This window comes from Osmerus eperlanus, chromosome 28 (genome assembly GCF_963692335.1).
Source record: "Osmerus eperlanus chromosome 28, fOsmEpe2.1, whole genome shotgun sequence".
Classification (NCBI taxonomy): Eukaryota; Metazoa; Chordata; class Actinopteri; order Osmeriformes; family Osmeridae; genus Osmerus; species Osmerus eperlanus.
The window spans coordinates 5,918,458-5,942,153 of NC_085045.1; the positions used below are offsets into that span (position 1 = coordinate 5,918,458).

General features: G+C 46.0%; 1 protein-coding gene across 1 annotated transcript in view; it reads right to left on the minus strand.

Moving 5' to 3' along the window:
- Positions 1–13,771, minus strand: part of vcana (versican a) — a 43,343-nt gene extending 29,572 nt beyond the window's left edge. Inside the window, exons 1-4 of the mRNA XM_062454615.1 lie at positions 13,420–13,771; positions 12,087–12,261; positions 11,826–11,953; positions 10,199–10,492 (exon numbers count right to left, since the gene is read on the minus strand). Coding sequence (XP_062310599.1) covers positions 10,199–10,492; positions 11,826–11,953; positions 12,087–12,261; positions 13,420–13,771 — 949 coding nt within the window. The remainder of the gene's footprint in view (positions 1–10,198; positions 10,493–11,825; positions 11,954–12,086; positions 12,262–13,419) is intronic.
- Positions 13,772–23,696: the final 9,925 nt, after the last annotated feature.

The following is a 23,696-nucleotide window of genomic DNA, read 5'->3' on the forward strand; positions in this document are numbered from 1 at the left end:
GTTGTCACGGCACTGCCAGATGGTGTGACAGTGGACACAGTGCCCGTGGAGGTAGGTGTGACGTCACTGGGTCCCTGTGTGAGGCCCGAAGCGGGTGACGTCACGGCAGCAGCTGTCTGCTCTGAATCCGACCGAGCGGTCCACTCCGCTGACGAATCTGGTGTCGAGGTCACCGTCACTTCTGCTCTCGTGTCTGTCGGTGCTGGGCCCTGTGTGATTCCTTCACTCTGGTCGGGGAGGGGACTAGGGGGGGTGGATTCCACCATTGGACTGATGTCTTGTTTGTTATCATCATAATCCAAGTTAACTGTCACGTCTGGCATTGTGGTGGTCGAGAATGGGTCTCCTGTGCGATCCAAGAAGATCTCCTCCGTGGCATTGAGATGGTCAGTCAAGCCCAGGTCGATAACAGAGTAGTCAAACTCGGGGGCAGTCTTGTCACTGTCTCCGGGGCTGGTCATGTTCATGTCGGCCGGGGAAACTCTCTCAAACTGGTCTCCTCGGGCCTCCTTCTCCACCTCCCGGCTCTGAGGCTCCAGGGTGACCTCATGCTTGCCATTGACGAAGCTGAGTGTGGGAGTGATGGTGACGGCGATGGAGGGGAACGGGTCAAGGTCTCCACTGCTCAGGATTGGCTCCCCATCCACCAGGGAGGGTGTGGCCTGATCAGGCACCACTGGGATTACCGGGAACTGAGAGCCATCTGAAAAGAGAGGAAAAGGATCAAATATATTATTATATGGTACTATATCTCTACCTCGATCATGGAGGAGTTGGTCAGTGATATATTGTCTTAGGTCCTGGTCTAATAATAGCTGTTATCATGTTGTTATCATGTTATGTTAAAAGATTTTCCCAAGAAAGAATACTGAAAGTAGGCTACATGGAATGAAAACACAGTCCTGTTCATACTTCATGAACTGAGACAGTTGGTTCACCTCCTCAGTTCTCTTTTTAAAGGTGAGTGCCTGAGGCTGTGTGTAGACAGTCGGTAAATGGAAATCCCTCCAAAAAAGCAATCCCACATTCCTGCGTTGTCAACTTGTTCAGGGCCACTCAGGCATCACAAAGCCGTCAGACCTGTTCAGTTCCTGTTCAAATGGTTGTGTCTGACAGATAGAGGAAAGTGTTTTTTCCGTCAAGAAACAAACACATCACCACATTGTACCCTCACAACATTTAAATGGAAACTGTGAAATACTATCTTTCCTCTTCCTGTTGACTGAATTTCAACCAAACCATAATTCTGATTTACAGCCCGAAATTAATCTGGAATACAAATATTATCGAGAACTCAAATATGTAAGCGGACATTTTCTGGGAATTGTTTTGTCTGTAAATGTTTAGAAGTTTAATAATGACAAAAATATGTTTCTGTGTTTGGCAGTTCTGCTATAACCATTTCATTTCACACACACGACTGTGCCTCAGTAAAATTTATGTGTGGCAGCCAGTTATCTCAATGCAGAGTGAAGCGATTTCTTCACATATTTCAGACCTACCGCATCGTAACATTCACTGCGCCATAGACCACAAACATAACGGTTCAATGACCTATAGTGATCTCACACATAAGCAGCTGCCTCATGTCCCTCGCCCTCTACGACAAAGTGAACAAAAGAGCAATGCCACTCACAAACCTCAAACTTACAGTGAGAGTACTTTGCTCGGTGACAAGGTGACCATGTTTGGCAAAGATGTGACCTCAATATCTGTCTCCCATGGGGGGGGATATGACTTCAAATGAACCAGGGTGACCACAGGAGGAAATTAAGCTCCTGTTCTGTGTGTTGGAAGGTCTCTTTAAGAGCTCCAGGAAGCAGGAAGCACTAAGCAAAGACAGACATCCTATTCCTGTCCTACCCGGCAAGGCAAACAGGGGCCTGCTGTTGAGGGGACCAGCCCTGGACAGGACACACCTCCTTCGGGCTGTCTGAGAGTCTCCCTGGAGAGGAGCTTGCGTGTCCCATAAACACACATAACTTTCCCGGAAAAAAAAGACACACACATGGACAACTCCCATTCTTTGCCCTCAAATTAATAACAAATGCCGTGAGTCAGCGGACACTTCACGCCCTTGTCTGGCCGCACCACAGCAACCCTAGCTATGTCTAAAGCAGGTGGCAAATGGTTTGGACAAACAGAGGTCTCAGCGGTGGTCTCTCAGAGACAGTTTGGTATTGTTGGGCCGGTTGCTTGTTTACCATGGTTTACTTGTTACAATCCAAGCGACAATGAGGAGGGAAGGGTTATTCACGCCGCACACGCTCCTCCTTTCCACTCCGCTCCGCTCCACTCTCTCCTTCATTCTTCTCTCCCTCTCACCCCCTCTCTTCACTCTCCCTCCCCCCTCCCCCTCTCCTGGTCCCGGCCCCCTCTCGATCCCCCTCTCCGTCTCAGTCTCTCGATCGCCCCGGCTTCCGTTTGAGGAGAGGCGTTCCTCGCCAGCTGTGGATCAGAGAGATCAGCGCCTCCGAGAACACCTGTGCGAGCCATGCACAGGAGAGGCAGACATCTGCTTTAAGGCTAGCCAACCTGGGAACACAAGGGTCTAATAACCCACCCCTTGCTTTTACGCTCACACACACACACACACATGAAAACGCACACACACACACCTCCCTCTCTCCTGAAGCGTCCTTACCTCACTTGAAACCCCTACCAGCCCCTGTTCGCTCCCTTCCTCTCCACTCCTACCACTTTTTCTTGTCTACTCTCTGGAACAAACCTTGCAGTCCCTCTGAGCTTCACGAGTGACCAGTGTCCAAGCTCCTGGTGCTAGATTACACATCTGTTTTGAATGAAAACCAACCCTGGGACAGCCAGCAACGGTTCCATCGCCTCTCCTGTCCTGTGAGAGCAGACACAGATGCTTCGCTGTGCGCAAATCATGACCTCACCTCACAACTCGTAAATCATTACTCTTATTTGGTGGTTAGGTACAGTAGGCACTTGTGCGATTGGATTGCTGGAGCAATGTGGCAACTCAGCCATGACACCGAACAAGGACGACATAATCAGAGCACACACCGAAACAAAGATTATTTTTATATGAAAGCCAAAGTAAACGATAAAGAACAGGCACTTTTTTAATGTGACATTGAGTACAATTATTCTCTGCTCTGGTGGGACCAAATGAATCATCTTTGTTTTGTTTTGTGCAGTTTCAACCTGACTGCATCCACATGTATCCATATTTCAACACGTCTTTGACGTGTCAGACGCCTCTTCTCCATGAAAAACAGACAACACCCCCCACCGCTGCAACATGTCAATGAAAACAAACGAACAATTCTCCATGGAGGATCATTGTAACATCTGTTCTCATCTACACCCATTGTAAATCCGTCATCCCTTTGTTTACTGTGAACTTATAATGAAATGTGACATCTATCCATATTCAAATAGTGCACAATATTTTCCAGAACATTTCCCCACAGACTTGGAACGTTAAAATGAGTGTCCCCAACAAACGACGTGACACGGAACTTACCCATAATGCCCCTCTCTGCTCTCTTCTTCTCTGTCCTCACGGAGAGGGTAGACGTTACTGTTAGTGGTGACATCACCTCTGAGGTGGTGTCCAGACTACTAAAAGGCATCTGTGCTTATTCAGGTAGACAGCCAAGCTGCTCCTTGGCTGCCAGGCTGGGGCTCACCCACACACACACACCCACACACACACACACACACACACATCCACACACACACACCCACACACACACACACACACCCACACACACACACACACGCACGCTCTCCCAAAACGAATCGTGTAAACACGTACTTCATACTGCGAAAACACAACCCATGACACCGACCACACCAAAACACACCACTTAGTAACCTAATACAGAGAAAAACACACAGACTGAAAACTCACACGCACACGCACACACTGCTGTCGCTCTCAAGACTCCACGGGCAGCTACTCTGAGAGGGGCCTCACATCACCTGTGCTCAGGCCCCATGGACATGACGGCTGACTGCTGGACCTACCGAGTGTCTCTGTGCCAGGTGTCCACCTGACTGCCTGAGCCCTGCAATAAGAGAGCAGTGAGGCTCAGGAACACATGAGTCATCTCTGGTGTAAAAAAAGACTATAACCTGATGTCACCAGTGTGTGTCCAAGACTCCCTTTACTCTCTCCTTCTCACCTCCTTTTAACAAGACTGCCACTAGCAGCCTTCTTACGAATAAAAAAGTCTGAACTGTAAAGCATTTCAAACTCAAAGTGGAGAACCTAGAACGTCATGCCACCGATTCATATAACGACACCACTTGCCTCGCCAATGCACTTTAGCACAACGCCTCACAGATTTTGTTACACAGATTGAGCTGAAAGGAACCGAAAGAGCCCAAACCACTAACTGTAAAATGCCCATGAACTAATCTATGAGCATATGATGACTTGGGCTGAATCCTAGAATTACACATGAGTCACACAGGCAGGGCAAGAAAAGTCTTTGTCACCTGGTTATTTTGAGTGATTCTGAGGGATTCCATGCACCAAGATGAAATCGGACAGTTTATTTCCAGGCTCTATAATTGCTTTGAGTAGAGGTTTGGAATTAAAACCCAAGGTATCGTGGCATAGGTTGTAATTAACCTCAGAAGAATGCAAAAACCAAAACCTGTTTGGTTCGTGGTGTCCCTTGACATGGTGTCACCATGAACAGCACGTGCTAAGCCGACTGTAGACAGCCCAGGGCTACATCTGCTGTGTCTGTGTGAATGCAGCACCAAACTCCTTCCCTCTATACATTCTCACTGGCAGAGAGTCAGTTCCTCCACTTCAGGACCCTGGACAGCACAGGCTCCACCGTCTGCATAAAGCCCCTTTACTGTACACGCGTGCAGAGCGGTGCACGGCCGTACAGACGGCTTAAAGCTTCTCTGTAGGAGGTTAAGGCGCACTTCATTAAAGAAGCCAAACACATTTGACCTGAAACTGGAGAAGACTGAACTGCTTCATGGGAAGGGTTTCGAGAACAATCCCATGTCCACCGCACGACTGCTAAATCCAATTAGACAAAGTTTTGATCTTTCCATGCGATGGGATTGAAACTTGAGCTACACACATGAACTGAACCTGGACTAAATGACCAACATCCAAACTGAGTAAGACGTGGACTTTGTCTTATCTATGTAAAGTAGCATGCTTCAACCAAGATCAGAAGTACCACAAAAAGGATGACGCTTAAAATATTTATCCACTCACATGCTATGAATTAGCTATGAATGAGTACAACACTGAGACAGTAGAATAATGTAAAGTTCACACAAATTGTGGAGCAATAGAAATGCAAGAAGGCTAATGCGGAAATGGAAATAGTCAGTTATCGAAAGACACGAGAATTGAACCCTACCTGACTCATTCTTCGCCTGCTTGTCATCGTGGCCAATAGTGACTTGGATGGATTGTCCCTCGGGGGCCACTGTAGACGGGGCACTCGTGGGCACGTACACAGAGGAAGTCATGGAAGTGGACGAGAAGTACTCGGTGTCGATGTCTGGTGTCATCTCCTGCCCCTCCGTCATGGAGTCCCTGGGGGATTCTGGGATACGAGTGGTGGACTCGTCGATGACGCTGACGCCAGACGTCACATCCTCAGCGGAGAGGTCGCCGTCGATGAGGACGGCCGCGGCTGTCGTCGACGAGGGTGAGGTCACCGACGACGGGCGCCGCGAGGTCGCAGCTGCGGGAGAAGCTGGGGGTTCATTCGACGCCGTTTGTTGTGTTTGGCTCGTCTCCACGGTTACTGGTCTCGGGTCTATGGTGGAATGATCCGGTGGGGATTCAGGAGATGGAGTTGTTGGGTACAAAGAGTCCGACCCCTCCAAGGGCTCACCAGGCTTTGTGTTACACATGTAGGTGGTTGTGGTTAAGGGAGGGTATGTGGTTGAGGGATACACACTGGTCAAGGTCTCCTCTGAGTTGTCTGGTTCTTTGATGGTCTCTCCACTGCTGGGGTCGGGGTAAGATATCACCTGGCCTACAGCTTCTTTTTGAGGGGATGGGGACTGTGGTGAATGAACAGCAGGGCTCGCACTAGAGTCTGGAGTGCTGGTTAGGATCTCCACGGGGAAGGGGGATGTTGAGTGGAGACCTTCCTCGGCTGTGGCCCCGGTTCTTGGGGACAGAGTCGAAACAGTGAGACTCTCGATGGAAGTGGGTTGTCCAGCCAGGTCATCAGTCGTTTCCTCGGAGGTGATTGTTGGCTTCGTATGTGGCAAAGCCTCTACATATTCCTCAGGGGAGAAGATATCTGGACCATAGTCAATTTCAGGGAAGGGGGTTGTGTGGAAGTCTTCCTCCAGTATAGTATCTGTACTTGAGGACAGAGTTGAGCTAGTGAGACTCTCGATTGACGAAGAGTGTCCAGTGAGGTCAACTGTTATTTCCTCTGAGGTGATTAGAACAGATGGCTTTGTTGTGGATTCTGTCAGATCTGAGGTCATCTCTGTTGTGAGTCCGTCCAGAGTGGCTTCCTCGGTTTTGCCAACGGCAAACATGGGCACTGTGCTAGGAGAGGCCACTTCGAAAAGAACGTCCGGTCGAATCGTCCCAACGAGAATCACTGAATCATCCTCTGGTTCTTCCGTGGGCTCTGGCGATTTCTCCCCAGCCTCGCTGCTCGACGGCTGGGCCGTAGAACCTCCAGAAACGGAACCCTCACTGCTGCCCGCTGGAGCCTGGGTGGAGGCACTGGAGGACGGGAGGGTGGTTTCCTGGGGTACCTGCCCGACCTGGACAGCAGCAGTGGCAGGAGACAGAGCTCTGACAACTGGGGGACTTCCTGTTGTGGTGGACGGCGCTTGGAACACATCTCCCCGAGGGAGCGACTCCACAAAGCTCGGGCTCTTAGCGGTGAAGTCGTCGACGTTGAGGACAGCGGTAGGGGTCGCGGTGTGTTCTTGCGAGGGGGCCGGTGGGGTGGTGTCCTCCTCGAGGGCATCGTCGTCCAGGCTTGGTGTGGAACGAGGAGGAGCCATGCTTGTGGAGAACATAGATGGTGGTTCTGATGGGACCGCTTCAGGAGACTCGTCCGTTTCAGACACAGCCTCAGGGGAGTGAGGGGTGGGGCTACTGTCCTTGGGAGCGAGGGTTGTGGTTGGCTGAACGGTAGGGGTAACCATGACGGGGGAGTCTGTAGTCACACCAATCACTGACACGTCAACCCATGTGGTCTGGTTAATGACATCCCGCTTCCCTACAAGGACAAAGAGAGAGAATATGGTTGTCAAAGCTGTTTGGAAAGAAAGCCTCCAACACAACACATTTACTATCAGATCTAATAGTTCTTTAAAAATATTAATATTGGTCACAGTACACAGCAACTTAGTATAAATTGTTTTGTTTTTTGTGGAGACCATGTTCATGTTTCATCTAGGATCACTCCTTCTATTTTCAAACTAGACACCTCCTGTCTAAGGCCGCCTGGCTGGCAGCAGCAGGGCAATGTCTGTATTGGCGGGACGATGACAGCTGCCTCTGTCTGCCAGGATTCACACAGTGGAACATTCTCTCTGAATCCAGCAGACACGCTCCTGTTCCTCTACTCTCCAAGGAGCACAGAAACCAACACTGAAAGCTAGGCCTTCAGGTAGACATATGTTCCAATGTCCTCAGAAGACCTATGCCGTTCACAGTGAGTGGCGGTGTGCCAATCTGTGATGGTGTCTTCACAGGCATTTGTGATCCCCTAGCAGTGTATCAATAGAACCCCCCCCCCCCCCCCAAAAAAAAAGCAAACTTGAAATCATAACATTTTTCATTAATTGAGGTGAAATTGGGAATAACAAAGTTCACAGCAAGCACAGATCAATGGCCAACCATTTCCATGGGAGTACGGGGCATGGAGAGATTCCATGTGTAAACAAGGACGCCTCGACACGTCGCTGTTTGTAACAACTGTTAACACTAGTGCGGACATAACTTTACCCTACTCTACAGAATGGTGGTATTAGTATGAAATGGTTCTAAAATCTTCCCCAGTATAAAGGGATACCTCGTGTTCGAGGCTGTTTCACAGAATTTACCGCTGGGGCTTGTAATCTTAACAACGGTTGAGTAACATATACAACTTTGTCTATTTACTGGCTCAGAGTGAGTATTACGACCATGATGATTTATCTAAGCAGTTCTCTCCTTTCTCATGGCTATTTTCAAAGCACTCCATTTGAACTTTTACACAAAGTACACTTCTTTTACATGTCAGAGTTGGAGTTTTCATGTGGCTTTTTACAGTATTAAATAGCACATACAGTTTAGGAATGTCAATTGTTGTGGTTTTCGCAAGTGGCCACTGGTCATATAATTAAAACTGTTAAATCCTGTTTACAGGCTTTGGCTATGGCTGTTGCAGAGATAGGCTGAGGAAACACTCTTACTGGTGAATCGTCAGAGGGTAAGGATCTTCCTGTGTCTGTCTCTCGCGAAAACGTAATGTAGATTGCCTGCTTATATTACACGATCTCTTTCTCCATCCCTTTGTTTTCTCTCGATCTCTCTTTTGTTCTCTCTCTCTTCTCTCTCTCTCTGTTCCCTCCCTCCGTGGCTACAGACCATGTCGAAGCAGACTCCAGCTGTTGTCCATGATGTGTTTCACCTCTCTCTCTCCTCGGCTATCTCTGATGTAAGGTGTGACACCCTTTTTTCCCTTGGAGGAAAAATAGACCCCGCTCCTTTTGTAGCAGAGAGCATTATCTCACTGGTGTTTGTGAGGCGTCACTGTTACAGAGGCCTTTGTTTCCTCCCTCATAAACACCCCCCCCCCCTCCAATTTCCCTCATATTCCACTTTCTCCTTCTCTATTACTCTCTCATCTAAGTGTAAGATCTAGGAGTAAATGTTTATAAAAAATATATAATAATAACAATTTTACTGGGAGTGGTGAGGAGGGGTGTTCCAACCCCTGAATGGAAAAGGAGGTACTTGAAAAGCACTTAGCCAGGATTAAAACCAACATGACCGAGAGAGCCCGAAACACAATACAAAAGCCAGGAGGTGGGGGCGGCCTGTTTGTGTGCCCTCTGAACCCCGTGGGGAGTAATCACCCCGGAGACAGCAGTGACTCAGGCGGAGCAAAAGGGCCGGCCAAGGGTGCGGCTTATCTAAGCGACCCTGGTTAAGGGAGATGGAAAGGGCAGGTCAGAGGTCAGCAGGGCTGACTGGTTTTAGAAGTCCGCCGGTAGCTCCGTCCATTATCCAAACGTCTGCTGTGATAAGTACAAGTGAGAGTGACTGGAAAAGGACAAACTGTGACAGCGGAAATGAGAGGAGAAAGGCAACAAAAAAGAAGGGAGAGATAGTGGGGACTAAAATGGCTGACAGGTCTTGTGATGGCAGCTTCCATGTCATTGACCAGAAGCTGATACCGACTGTCAGTTGGGGGGGGATGGGAGGGGGGGAGCGATTAGTGAAAGAATGTGCATTTATAAACCTATATGCTCAGTTTGCGTTATATCCTAACTAGCTCAGCTTTAAAAGAGAGAACACAGATATATTTAGATTCAAATTAGTTTTAATATAGGATTTAATAGGATTTTCTGTAGTTACTGAGTGTTTTCTTCTCAACCAGAGGTTAGATGAGGACACAGATTAGCAATACAGGCTGTGCAGTGTCTGGAAGTCATCAAGTTAACAACTCAGAAAATAACTATTTAAGTATCTCTCAACAAACCATTGGTCAATAATCACCCATTCTGTTCAGATTGAGGCGTTAATTAAGTTCAAAGACAGCAGACGTTTAGAACTATGATTTCACCCTCCTCCTAGCCAACTCCACTTTAGTTACCATGGTCACGGGCGGGAACTCCACATGAAATACAGTGAGGTCAGTGATTCACTGACTGCAGTCTGCCGCTGCAGTTTAGCAAGCCACAAAGCTCTTTTGTTAAGGGGACTCTCGTTTTCTTCGATTGCATCGATATTTTTCCTCAAAAAGAGATGACTAATGGAATGAATATATTCTGGCTTCTGGTTTTAGTTTGGGAGCTCTGCAAAGGGGAGCGGAGGACGGAGGGGAATGCATCCACAGCCAGACCATAAGGGGGTGACATCCTGATTGCTCACAGCCCTCACGGTAGTCATGGTTACTAACCCTAAATGAACCTCAGTCTCTTCAGAAACACGGATGTGAAATTGTCAAAAATTGTCAAAAGAACACAAGAGGAATCTGTAAGGAACTCCTACCTTTGAAGCAGTACGCTCCCAGCTTGGTGGAGGGTTCCGGGAAGCCGGTCTGATTCCTGAAGCGATACATGGTCCTGACTCCCAGCAGGCCTCCGCCGCACTGCATCTTGGGAACCGCCACGGGGTGACGCACGCTGCCATCGGACAGCCAGCCATAGTCACACTTGTCCAGACCCTGACGCCAGGCCGAGTGGAGTTGCCCCGGAGACGCCAGGACAGAGCCCCTCCTCTCGCACTCCTCCCTCGCCTCCTCAAACGTCATCTTACGGGTCACAGGGGCGAAGTACACCTCACCTGGAACACAGAGTTGACTTACCATCCGGGAAACATCTGCTAGGGATTGTAGACTAACTGATATGTGTAAAAACTAATCACAGTTGTCTCTGGCCCAAACCAATCCTCACTAACAGTAGATATTGTTTTTTCTTGGTGATCCTGGTGTGCATGAGCTATGCTGACTATGTGCCAGCATTGTCAATCCACGGACGTTGCTCAATCCAGCAGGCCACTGTCAGTGACGGAAACAGTGACGGAAAATGTATTTTGTAATCTACTGAACCTTGTAATCATTTCACGTTTCAACACAAACTGTTCACAGAAAAGCAACTGAGGTTTAATCAAAACAAGAGCCCAAGAAGCCAAGAGGAACCCTGTGTGTTTTTATAAAAATTTGGGTGGGACTTTCAAAGCGTCTTCCAAAGTGGTTTCCATATTAACCCCTAGATTAACAACTGCCGAATGAGTCGAACATTCCCTTCTTACCCGCCTCTTAAAGGACATATTTCACATGTCCAATACAACAACAAACAACAGAAAGTCTGTGAACTGGCATATGTTGTCCAGTGTCATGTCCCTTCGAGCAAAAGGTGTGGCAGACATATGACCAAACCTGCTTCAATTATTGATTAGGTTTGTTCACCAAGTGGGTGAATAATAATATACATGCGTATTAATTATGTTTGATTGAATAAGGCTTGTTGGCACACTGACATATGTATCACGGGGAAGTATAAGCAGAACAAAAATGAATGTCTGTCTCAGGGGTCTTAGGGGCGCTCTTTACCTCACAGCCAGCCATCAAAAACACGATTGCAGATGTTACCCAGGCTAATGAGAACATCATGCTCCACCTTTAATCTACCCGATCAAGTTAAACCCATACAAGAGGGGGAGAACACGTTTAAAGTTTTTTTTTTTCTTCATTCGAATAAACAACCGCCTACAGAATATGCGGGTTGGACTGCATGTTAGGAATACATCCTCGACCTCACAAACTGGAGTACAGCTGGTGCGGTCGCGCTGACACAGACACGCTGTGAGGGGAGCTCAGGGTGTCAGCCGTTGAATCACAGTGGATCAACACAAAGATAAAATGTGTATTGGCTTAGCTGCAGTCACACTTCCTCATGAACAGTGCCAGAGGCGTTTAAGGCTCACATTAGCACATAGCACTGGTGTCTATTTAAGCCTTCATGCGAGGGTGATTCATGGGATGACATTTGAGATGGGAGACTAGCAGCCTGTTCTCATCCGATTCTCGCCGGGTTCCTAAGCTGTACGCTCAAACCAAATGGTCTTAGATCTTAGAACTCTGCTCAGCGCTTATCGTTCATGAAATCTCTCTTACCATCCAGCTTATCCACATAGCAGTACACATCATATTTCTCTGTGGCCTTCCTGGTTCCATACGTCCTCACACCAGGCTTGGTAAGCAGGTTACCAAAGCAACCAGGTCTGGGCCTCTTGATTGGATACCTACAGATGAGAGGATCAGAAGAGTTAGAGAAGAGAAGGAAACATCTAGAAAGAGAGACACAGATATGATCTGGTAGATGCGGTGTAAGTCCTACCTTATGGTGAACACTGCGTAGGTCGAATGGCATCTCACCTGACTGATTGATCAGAGATCCAGCCCGCGTCGCAGTGGTCAAAGCCGTCTTCGTAGGCCGATTTCAGCTGGTCTGGGGTAGCGATGGAGGCTCCAATGCTCTGGCAGGTCCGGACAGCACTCTGGTAGTCCAGGGTGTACCTGCTGGTGCTTGCCCGGTAGTGAAACACAACACCTGGGAACAAACACACAAATTAGGGCCCGTGTAGCAACACGCTCTGTTATAAACATGTCTTGGTAACCCCCCCCCCACCCCCCCCCCCCACCTCAAACAGACTCCAGTGCATTGTAAATCAAGGCACATCTCAATGCATGTAATGCTAACCAATAAATCAGTGCCTCTTTTTTGCTGTCTGTTAGGAGACTTGCGATGGATTGTGAAGAGTAGTCAGACTGTTGCAGTGAACACAAAGATATCTGTGGATGAGTTTGACGATGCCACGGCCCTGACTCCTCATACTTGTGGACAGCAATGAGACGCTGAAGACATGACTGATTGCTCCAATTAACATTGCAGAGAGTTTGAGACATTGGGGCGGGCTCAGTCGATAGCCAAAACTATCTCAATTCGATCACGCCTTTTCCCCAACCTCGTCGTTCATGAATGATGTCTTACAGATTTCTCTATACTCTATCTTTCTCTTTAAATAAGGGAATATAAGGTTGATAAGTTGTGAAAGATGAAGTAGATATTTATCACAATGGTATACACTGCCCTCCTCCAGATGCAAATCTGAGAAGATTTGGTTTTAATTGCATCTGTTAGTCTAGATACTATGGCTAATATCCTGGTAAGTATCTTGGCATGCATATTGTTAGTATAGTATAGTAAGTACTCCAGCAATGATGAATAACCATGTTCATTAAACTCACAGAGAGCTATCAAGAGCTATGGAGCAAAGTTCTGGCAAAGTTACAGACATTCCCAGTCTCCACATGTGGTATCCTCTCATCGTCACTCAGTGACACATCAGTAAAAAGTGCTCATCTACCCCCCACCCTCACCCCACTGCAACTCCTGCTGCACTCAGACAGTCTTTCACCATCCTCGTAAACGCAGGAACCTTTTCCTACAGTAACTTTCCAGGGCATCAACGTGCTTAACATATGTCCAACAGCATGAGGGAAACAGTGGAACTAACTCCAGTCCTTAAAAATTTACCTAGGAAGGATAAAACAACTCTAGGATGGCAAACACCCCAAAGTAAGGTAGAAGTAATGGTAAGACATAATACAGACACCATCACACGAAACTGCTTATAGCAACGGATCAATAGACTGGCTGAGGTGAGCGCCACAGAGAGGAGATAGGAAGAAGGGGCCGACTGCTCACCGTTCACGTCGAGGTTGACCGTGTCCTGGGTGTCTTCGATGCCGTACATGACCTCGCAGCGGTACGTGCCCGCGTCGCTGGCCCGGAGCTTGACCACGGTCAGGGAGGCGTCGCCGACATCGTCCGGGTGACTGGGCACCGACACGCGGCTCCTGTAGCTGGAGCCGATCTTGATGACGCCGTTCTGGGCCACTAGCACTGTGGATTCCACCTCGTTTTCCATCTTGGTCCATTTGATGCGCAGGTGGTCGGTGCTGGCGGTGGCGCCGATGGCGGGCACGGAGGTGGGGATGGTGGAGAAGTAGCAGGGCAGGACGACCTTCCCCGAGAGAGATCCACTCACTGGTCTCATCATGGTTAACGTGTTGGAGGCTGGCAGGCAGAGAAGAACAGATTTAACAAGATGCACTTCAGTGACTGTGGGTGAGGTCGGATTCGATTTGGGAAACCAAAAAATACATGTTTGGGGTTGGAGTCAGGGTTCTTGGTCTTGTATATAACTATTGAGGCTTTATCGTTCTTTATCAAAGCGTCTGTAAATTATTTTCTGTGGACACCTCAAACTGCATCCCTTACAGTGTCATGTGTATTGCTGTGTTGCTGTGAGCTGCCTGTTCAATAAAGCACAGAGGGTGTAGCAGTAACTCCCAGACTATAAAACAACATGCATCATAGCCCTAAAATGGCATAAATGAGTCAATCCTCACCCTGAAAATGATGGGTGTTGTAGCACAGTCCACAGACAAACCACGTACCATCACACCTTTCCCCTACCCCCGACAAGGAGAAAGGGGGTTTTCCTCCTTTGTCCTTATCTCCAGAGCAGGAGCTTCAAAGCTTCTGGCCCAGCATGGGGTCAGATACAGAGGCCACACGGCCCACAGTATCAGAACAAAGGATTTACAAGGAATAACTTTCTTAAAGGATTTACAAACATATTCTCAAGGACTACATGGCTCATGGACACTATTTCAATGACAGTAGTTGATGTGTTATAATGTGTGTTTTTCCCATTTACTTAGAACGTTGTTTAATTGAGGTTTGATTATAACTTCCCTTCAAGTATAGTTAAGTCAGCCAATCCTGATATCAAAATGAATGTACCATACTAACAAAACCATTTACGAATGTTGTATTGTTATATTCTGAAGTTTGAGCATTCCATGGACAGTTGAAATAACGGAACTCAAAAGGTACAACTACTTCACACCTAGGCAGATCTCAGGACGACGCCCAGGTGGGGGGAAACTGACCAATGAAAGAGGTCACCTTCACGGGGACCCCCCCTTTTCCTTTGGAGTATAAAACCCCCAAACGTACAATCACCCCCGCTTGTTCGTAGGATTAAACTGAAGTGCTAGCTACATTTCTAAACTATTCCTCTCAACCTGCAAATTCACTGAGCGCCCGGAACTTTGGCCAAAGATTCCGTTGTTCTATTTTCGTTGGACGATAACGAAACCATTGACTCTACCTTTCTTCAAACCGACAAAAGTAACTACGATTTGCAATATTTCTTACCTGTGACATATTGGCATGTTGTGATTAAATTGTTGATGTTTGATTGTATTTTACAAATGAGTTAGCTTAACCCTCGCTAAGTCAGTTGCCCTTGCTCGTCCATTGTTACCACAAAGGCCTACCCCTCTCTCTCTCTCTCCCTCCCCCCTTTACACGCGCTCTACACAGCCATTGTGTTGCTCGCCCTCATTTGCATCCAGCCACTGTACTACTCTGACTAACCCATAACTTATCTAGTATTTGTTCATTATAATTACATTCTCCTAAATAAATCATTGTGTATAATATTCGCGTATCACTCACGTTATCTGATCTGCTCTACTTTCATAGAATTCACGACTCAAGATTAGACTGATTATTACGAAGGCTATTATTTAAATATTATTCAATAAGGTTTCCTCTATCCCTTTAACAATAAGAGGTGGTGCCCCCAAGAACTACATACTTTATTATAAATTAAGTATTGCTAATCTTAAACGAGCAAACCCCGCTACATATTGGAGCCCCGTGACAGGCTTTGAAACAGATTGAAATGAGCGATCTATAACGGAGATACATTTTCCGTCTGAAACCCACCCTCCCACCCTTTTGGTTAAATTAACGCTCCGTTGTATTTAACTATTCCCCCAGATAGCTACGGTTTTGAACACTGTTTGAATACTGTGCTGTGTACTCATTGAATTGGCTTTGTCGTGAACAATTGGCTATTTGTGTGTAGCTAACTGGCTTCGGAAAAGCTAGACTTGAGCGGAGGTACGCGCGTGCGCAGTGACACTGCGACCCGTCTCATTTCATCTTGTGAAACTACAAAGGCAGCGCTTCTACATGAAGGCGTAAGACCCTTTTTATAGAGTCACAACACTACTATTTTGGTACCATACACGCTTCGGAAAGGTGTATTATAGTAGTGTTGGCCATTTGGGTTGAGTAAATCAACCAGGCAACTGATAAGTTGCCATTGTCTAGTTAGAGGTAGATAACAGACATTGATCAGTCCAAAAGGACTTTGATTTTGAAGGAGACTACGCAGCTCTCTACATTAAGCTATATGCTTCTACCTTGTTAAACAATTGGTAAATTGATTAACTTAGCTTTTCGGAAAAGCTTCACTTTGTTTTGCATATAATTCAACATTAATGTAAACACTCAACCTCTAGAATCAGTAAAGTAACAGTAAAATAATTATTGAGACAGGAGAAGCTGCTTATTTAAGGACCTTTATTGTTGCTTAACCGGAAATAGTTACCTTTCGTGAACAAAGACCTGTAATTTGATTTTCATTCCGCGCACTTAAAAGTGGAAGTTGTCAGAATATCGGCGTTGTTGACCATACTGAACTGTAATCCTATTTATCCCTCATCAATATACAACTTTAACAACAATCGCTAAATAATAATTAAACGTAAAGTGTATTATTTTTAGTTTGCCCACTCTATCTGCGATCAGTCCAAAAGGACTTTTGTTTGGAAGTAGCCGAACAACGCAGCCTGTACTGCCACAATATTGTTAAACAATTCCGAAATTGATAAACTAGCTTTTCGAAAAGAAGCTTCACTGTTTCGCATTCAATTCGAGGTGAATGTAAAACCCTTGCCCAATTTAAAGCTACATTATAGATGCAGCAACAATTTAGTTCATTATCTGTTTGATTCTACAAGCTAAACCGGCTAACTTAATGTGCTATAGTATTTAAATACATTGTACTTTCTCAGTCCAGTTTAGGCTAAAACAAATCAACAGCTACTCAATCTAAATTCTCTAATCGTTTATAGATACTATAACAAGATTACTGAAATTAAGATTTAATATAGGCCTAAAAGAATAAATAATTTGTTTGAATCTTTGATCCTGGAAGGTGACTTTAATATTAATTTTAATTTCTGAATATTAATCTCAGTTTTTGATTGTTAATCTTTGAATATTAACTTCTGATTTTAATTTTAGTATTGATTTGATAAACAATTTTTTTTAATCTTTGATCCTGGGTGGTGACTTTAATATTAATTTTAATTTCTGGATATTAATCTCAGTTTTTGATTGTTAATCTTTGAATATTGACTTCTGATTTTAACCTTAATATTAATTTGGTAAACAATTTTATTTATTTTCTGAATCTTTGATCCTGGATGGTGACTTTAATATTGATTTTAATTTCTGAATATTAATCTCAGTTTTTGATTGTTAATCTTTGAATATTAACTTCTGATTTTAATTTTAATATTAAGTTGGTAAACAAAAAAAAAAAGGAAAAGAAAAGTATATATATTGCTGCCAAAAAGAGAACCACTACAAAACTAAAGTGCCTATCAACAATTATCACAATAGCATTGTGTTAATAACTTCCAGTAGCCGAACCAAACATGTCTCACCTCACGGAAGCTGAGAAACTGATTGTCCACCTATCCGAAAAAGAAAACCCAAGATATGTGGAAACGCTGACCGATCTAAATTCCGATATGATCACCAGGAAAACTCAAGAAGTGGTCATAGAAAATGTAGGCCAAATATTGAGCAAATCCCAAATTGTCAAATGCCTATCCAGCCTCGGTCTCAACTATGCTGCACTACTCAGGTTATCAATAACAAAAGTCAACACACAATGGACACAGGCTCTCCAGGATCGAGAGGATGCTCTCAAGGCGGCACAAAGAGAACAAGAGCACAGGAAACGATTGGAACAGGAAACCAGCGACCTGGCTGTTGAACTAGATAGAGCTAAAGCACAGCTAACGGAACAGGAAACACAGCTAATACAACAGGAAATAACCCTCAAAGATGCCCTCAAAGAAAAAGAAAAGGAACAGGACCGACGGGAGCAAATGGCACAAAGAGAACTGGAAATAGCTAAGACACAACTAATGGAAAAGGAAATAACCCTCAAAGATGCCCTCAAAGAAAAGGAAAAGGAACAGGACCGACGGGAGCTAATGGAACAAGAAACCAGTGACCTGACTGGAGAACTGGACAGAGCTAGACAACAGCTAATGGAACAGAAAACAACCCTCAGGGATGCCCTCAAGGCGAAAGAAACTGAACGAGATATCCGGGAAACACTTCAACAGGAGAACAAGGAACTCGCTACGGAACTGGGAGACCTAAAAGAAGAAATGCAGGGGGTTCAGAAAAGCAAAAAGGACTCAACCGCCCTCATGGAAAACACTATTAAGATGTTGGATGAAGCTAATGAAAAAGTAGCAGACTACGACCACCAAAAAGAAGAATGGCACACTCTCTACACAAAATTCCAACACCTGGACCAAGATCTCTCACACATCACAGCTGACAGGGAGACAATGAAGGAGGAGTTACAGGAAACAAGAAATGAACTGCTATCTACCATTCGTAAGCTGAACAAGGCGAACGCCACAATCCAGTCCACAGAAGACCCCGACACCAACCGAAGGTGGGGAAGAGACGACAGAGAAGTAGATCGGCATTCAAGAAACCAAAACCCAAGACAGCTGCAATCACCTGAAGCACCGCTCCACTCAGAATACGAAACAAGAAGACCATATAGGGATACATCCCCTCCCAGCCAATCTCTGTACCAAGCTGACACGAATCCACGAAGGATGAGGAGAACAGAAGATGTGGAACAGCAGAGCAGAAGACTGTATGACCAGAAAATGGAGCTACAATTCCAACCTGAACGTCGCGGTCAGACCACAGCCCCAAACAGATGGGATGACCATGATGAACCCTCACGTTCAGCCTATCCACAAAATGCATGGGAAATGCATGACCTGCCACCAGCAGTGTCACTAGATCTGCTATTGAAAATTAGCAGGAACATAGAGAAGTTCGATCCAGACAATCCCACTCAGAGCATTGAGATGTATATAGAACAACTGAACTCTAATCTCGAACGCCTGCCTACAGCTACAGACGCGGACAAGCTGTACCTGTTGAAGAACACCTCTTCCAGCTCAATCAGAGCCCTGCTTGACAGGCAACCTGCTGGAGAACGCCACAGCTATAACATGGCTAGCCGGACCCTCAAGGCTTGGCACTCAGAAAGTAAAGGCTCCTGCTGCACTATCGCCCTGCACACAAAACAAAAGGCCAACGAAAACCCAAAGACATTCTATGAGAGGCTCCGGAAAGCCTATTTCGCAACAGAAAACCAACCCGGAGGAGAAGAAACTCCCATGTTCAAGTCAGTGTTCATCAACAACCTCTCCCAATCCATAAAACCCTTCATGACGACCTTCGCGAACCAGGAAACCATGACGGCTCTGCAGCTGAGGGACATGGCATATAAATCATGGGCGAACAACAACCGAGCTCCAGACTCAAACGTCTATGCGGTGGAATCAGATTCACACCTACAACTGGAAGGAAGAGAACTCCAGAGACCCTATGAACCCAGACCCGCCTACAAGCAACATTCCTATAAAACACGAAACCACTCAACAAGACCCACACCGTACCAAAACGAACACAACAGCCCTGGACGACATCCGTCAGAACCAGCATGACTAGAAGGCCCCAACACGGAAAACACACCTCAAATGCTCCCCATTGGATGGAAGAAAAGGAAGAAGACCCAAAAACACCACAAACCCACAAGAAGACGACCTCCAGAAACAACAACACACAAACAAGCCCCACAGTTACACACATTTCTGGGTGAGCTTTCCAGAAAAGGAAGAGCTAACCGAAGCTATGTCCCCATCACACTTGAAGATGAAGTGCCCTGCGAAGGATTGCTGGACACGGGTGCAGAAATCTGCCTGATTGCACCCACCTTGGCCGCTCAGCTAAAAGGAATAGCCAGGTCAAACAGAAGATGGATTAAAAGTGAAGATAGTGAATTCAACATCACAAGCTTCACCCAGAACAAAGCTCCAGTCACAGAGACGCTGTACTTGAAGCTAACGTTTGGGGAAATGTCCCTAATCCACCCCATCCATGTCTCACCGCTTGAGACCGAAAAGCTGCTGATTGGACACGATCTACTCAACAGACTGGAACCCCTCATTGACTTCAAACGAAACCAGATGTGGACAAACGTCGAGAAGCCCTATCCACTGCCTCACCCTGAAGTCCAAAACACAGTCTTCACAGTGGAAGGGGGGGGAGATTCCACGTCTGATCCACATCTCTCAGAAGAGGACCGAATCCATGAGTTAGATGGCCGCTCCAGACCGCCCCAGAGCTACGCCACTCACCCATCAAGACACAAGATTCAAACAAAATCAACACAACGCCATGACCGTCGGGTGCCATCAGAAACCCACCTGCGACGAGAAGCATCACAGGTCCAAAAGAAGTCATATGATGCCAACTGGATGAGAGTGCAGAAAGTAGGAAGACCTACTATGGCGACCAAGCATCCCAGAAGAAGCACCCCAGCTGCAACAAGCTGGCACAACCCCCGGAAGAAAGAAATCATCACTACTCGCGGGGACAACAGGCCATGCACAGAGGCCTGGCCTGGCCTTATACCAGCAACCTGACCCTGTCAAACTGCTGACGAAACAAGTGCACAACAGGTGCCTTAGCCAAAATGCCTCAAAGTTCAAGAATGAATGTTCCTTTAAACCAAAAATAATAGGAAAATACTGTCATGAGACAAATATGGCTCCACCAATCTATCAAAATTTTTAATCTGTTACCAGAAAACCCAACATGAATGACCTTGAGGTACTGTCAAAATAATAGGCTACAACGCCTCATAACCAAACTACCCTGGCCCCTGACAAATGAGGTTTATGACTCCAGGAAGTCAAAGCCCACTCCCACTCCTATCATTTTATTTTATTTTAATCTTTCTCCTTTCTTTCCCTTTCCTTTTTCCTTTTATTTCCTTTCATTTTTGGGCATAGAACCTTAGCCCAGAGAAACTTAGTAATAGGACCCAAGTTAGCCCCATTGATTCCTACATTGTTTAGAGTCCACTCATGCCAATGTGTCCAGTAGAAATGCTATCGTACTGTCGTGTTTGTCTGTTCTCTGCTCTTCTTACGTGCCAACAGCCCGACGACGTCGAATCATCGGACGTTGCCAGCAGGGGGATATGTAGCACAGTCCACAGACAAACCACGTACCATCACACCTTTCCCCTACCCCCGACAAGGAGAAAGGGGGTTTTCCTCCTTTGTCCTTATCTCCAGAGCAGGAGCTTCAAAGCTTCTGGCCCAGCATGGGGTCAGATACAGAGGCCACACGGCCCACAGTATCAGAACAAAGGATTTACAAGGAATAACTTTCTTAAAGGATTTACAAACATATTCTCAAGGACTACATGGCTCATGGACACTATTTCAATGACAGTAGTTGATGTGTTATAATGTGTGTTTTTCCCATTTACTTAGAACGTTGTTTAATTGAGGTTTGATTATAACTTCCCTTCAAGTATAGTTAAGTCAGCCAATCCTGATATCAAAATGAATGTACCATACTAACAAAACCATTTACGAATGTTGTATTGTTATATTCTGAAGTTTGAGCATTCCATGGACAGTTGAAATAACGGAACTCAAAAGGTACAACTACTTCACACCTAGGCAGATCTCAGGACGACGCCCAGGTGGGGGGAAACTGACCAATGAAAGAGGTCACCTTCACGGGGACCCCCCCTTTTCCTTTGGAGTATAAAACCCCCAAACGTACAATCACCCCCGCTTGTTCGTAGGATTAAACTGAAGTGCTAGCTACATTTCTAAACTATTCCTCTCAACCTGCAAATTCACTGAGCGCCCGGAACTTTGGCCAAAGATTCCGTTGTTCTATTTTCGTTGGACGATAACGAAACCATTGACTCTACCTTTCTTCAAACCGACAAAAGTAACTACGATTTGCAATATTTCTTACCTGTGACATATTGGCATGTTGTGATTAAATTGTTGATGTTTGATTGTATTTTACAAATGAGTTAGCTTAACCCTCGCTAAGTCAGTTGCCCTTGCTCGTCCATTGTTACCACAAAGGCCTACCCCTCTCTCTCTCTCTCCCTCCCCCCTTTACACGCGCTCTACACAGCCATTGTGTTGCTCGCCCTCATTTGCATCCAGCCACTGTACTACTCTGACTAACCCATAACTTATCTAGTATTTGTTCATTATAATTACATTCTCCTAAATAAATCATTGTGTATAATATTCGCGTATCACTCACGTTATCTGATCTGCTCTACTTTCATAGAATTCACGACTCAAGATTAGACTGATTATTACGAAGGCTATTATTTAAATATTATTCAATAAGGTTTCCTCTATCCCTTTAACAATAAGAGGTGGTGCCCCCAAGAACTACATACTTTATTATAAATTAAGTATTGCTAATCTTAAACGAGCAAACCCCGCTACAGTGTAGAAACTGGCCATGTCATACAGTGAACACGTGTGTGACATCTAAAGGAGTTTGGCTTGGCTTCATCCTAGTAGTTCCATGACAGAAGGTCCTGATTCACAGTTTTCCCCTCTGTTATCTTTATGGGAGTCAAACATGGCAACCTTGGTCAGCCATTTTTTTTGTTGCTTGAAGCGCTACATTTAGGAGTAAACAGTGGGCGTTTAATCGCAGTGCTTCCTCTGACCACCCCCCACCCCCTCCCTCCCCACCCCCTCAGGTCATACCCCCCCCTGTGCAAAGCTACTGGGCAACAGCTACGGAGTCTGTTTGAGCACACAGCCGCACACATTCCAAAAAAAAGAAAATGCCAGACGCAACTCCGTGACAACAGGCTGAATCATCACTGGTCACAGGCAGGGAATTATCGCATCGGATGGGAAACTGGTGAACACAACTTTGTAACAATGTGGGTAATGCTTCGGATATCAGTGGGACTGCCCTAGAGGCATGAGAGCAGTAAATACAGGGCCTTATTAGGATAAGAGGTAAAACCAGCTGTTAGCTCCAGACTGGGACCATGCCATAATTGAAAGGTGTCCCCAACTCCCCCTGATACCTATGGAGACAGCCAGGGACTTGGGCCCCCAAACCCCCCCCCCCCCCCCCCACCCCCAACCTCCTGCTGTTCAGCGCCAGCAAGCCAAACAGGGAGGTGACCCTATGTCACGGGTAGGATTTGACTCTACAAGCTTTGAAGAGTCATTGTACGGACTGCATCCAGGGTTACAGGCAATGATTCAATCACTCACTCATTCACTGACACATACGTAGTCTCTATCTCTCTGCATAATGCTCACTCAAAGATGAAGACTTACCATGCCCAGATACTGTTTGGCAAAGACAGTATAACCACAGGATATGTTTGACGTTCAGCATCATCTTGAGCCTGAGTGATGTAAGGAGAATATGAATTAATTCATGTTATGGATACCAGAACATCCTCACATTGCATAATAAACTCCAAAACAAATGTTAGTTGACAAGCTCTGTGGAAGAAAATCCTTGAAAATCTATTTCGGATAGAATTGAACGTGGGCCTAATGCTCTTTTCTATCCGAGTGTTGGTGGTGTGCTTTTGTCCGCGAGAGCATCCCCAAGGGGCTTGGCTGGTATGATCTGTGTGTGGTGGTCTAATTTGTCACTTACTCTGAATGCGTGGGTGGTGAGATTGAGTACCCCATACAGATAACCAACGGGGGCTAAGTCAGACTTTAGGGAGAAAGGGGGACACTAAACAGACCTCCTGAGTGCCCTCATTTGCTCCGCTGCTATGTCAACACGAGTTCCAGGTCAAATTCGCGGCTGTTGCATTTTGACCCCACGGCAGGTCTTGGTCTCCCCACCAAATGAAAAAGCAACAAAGGACGTTTAATGATTGCCTAGGTTGTAAAACTGTTACA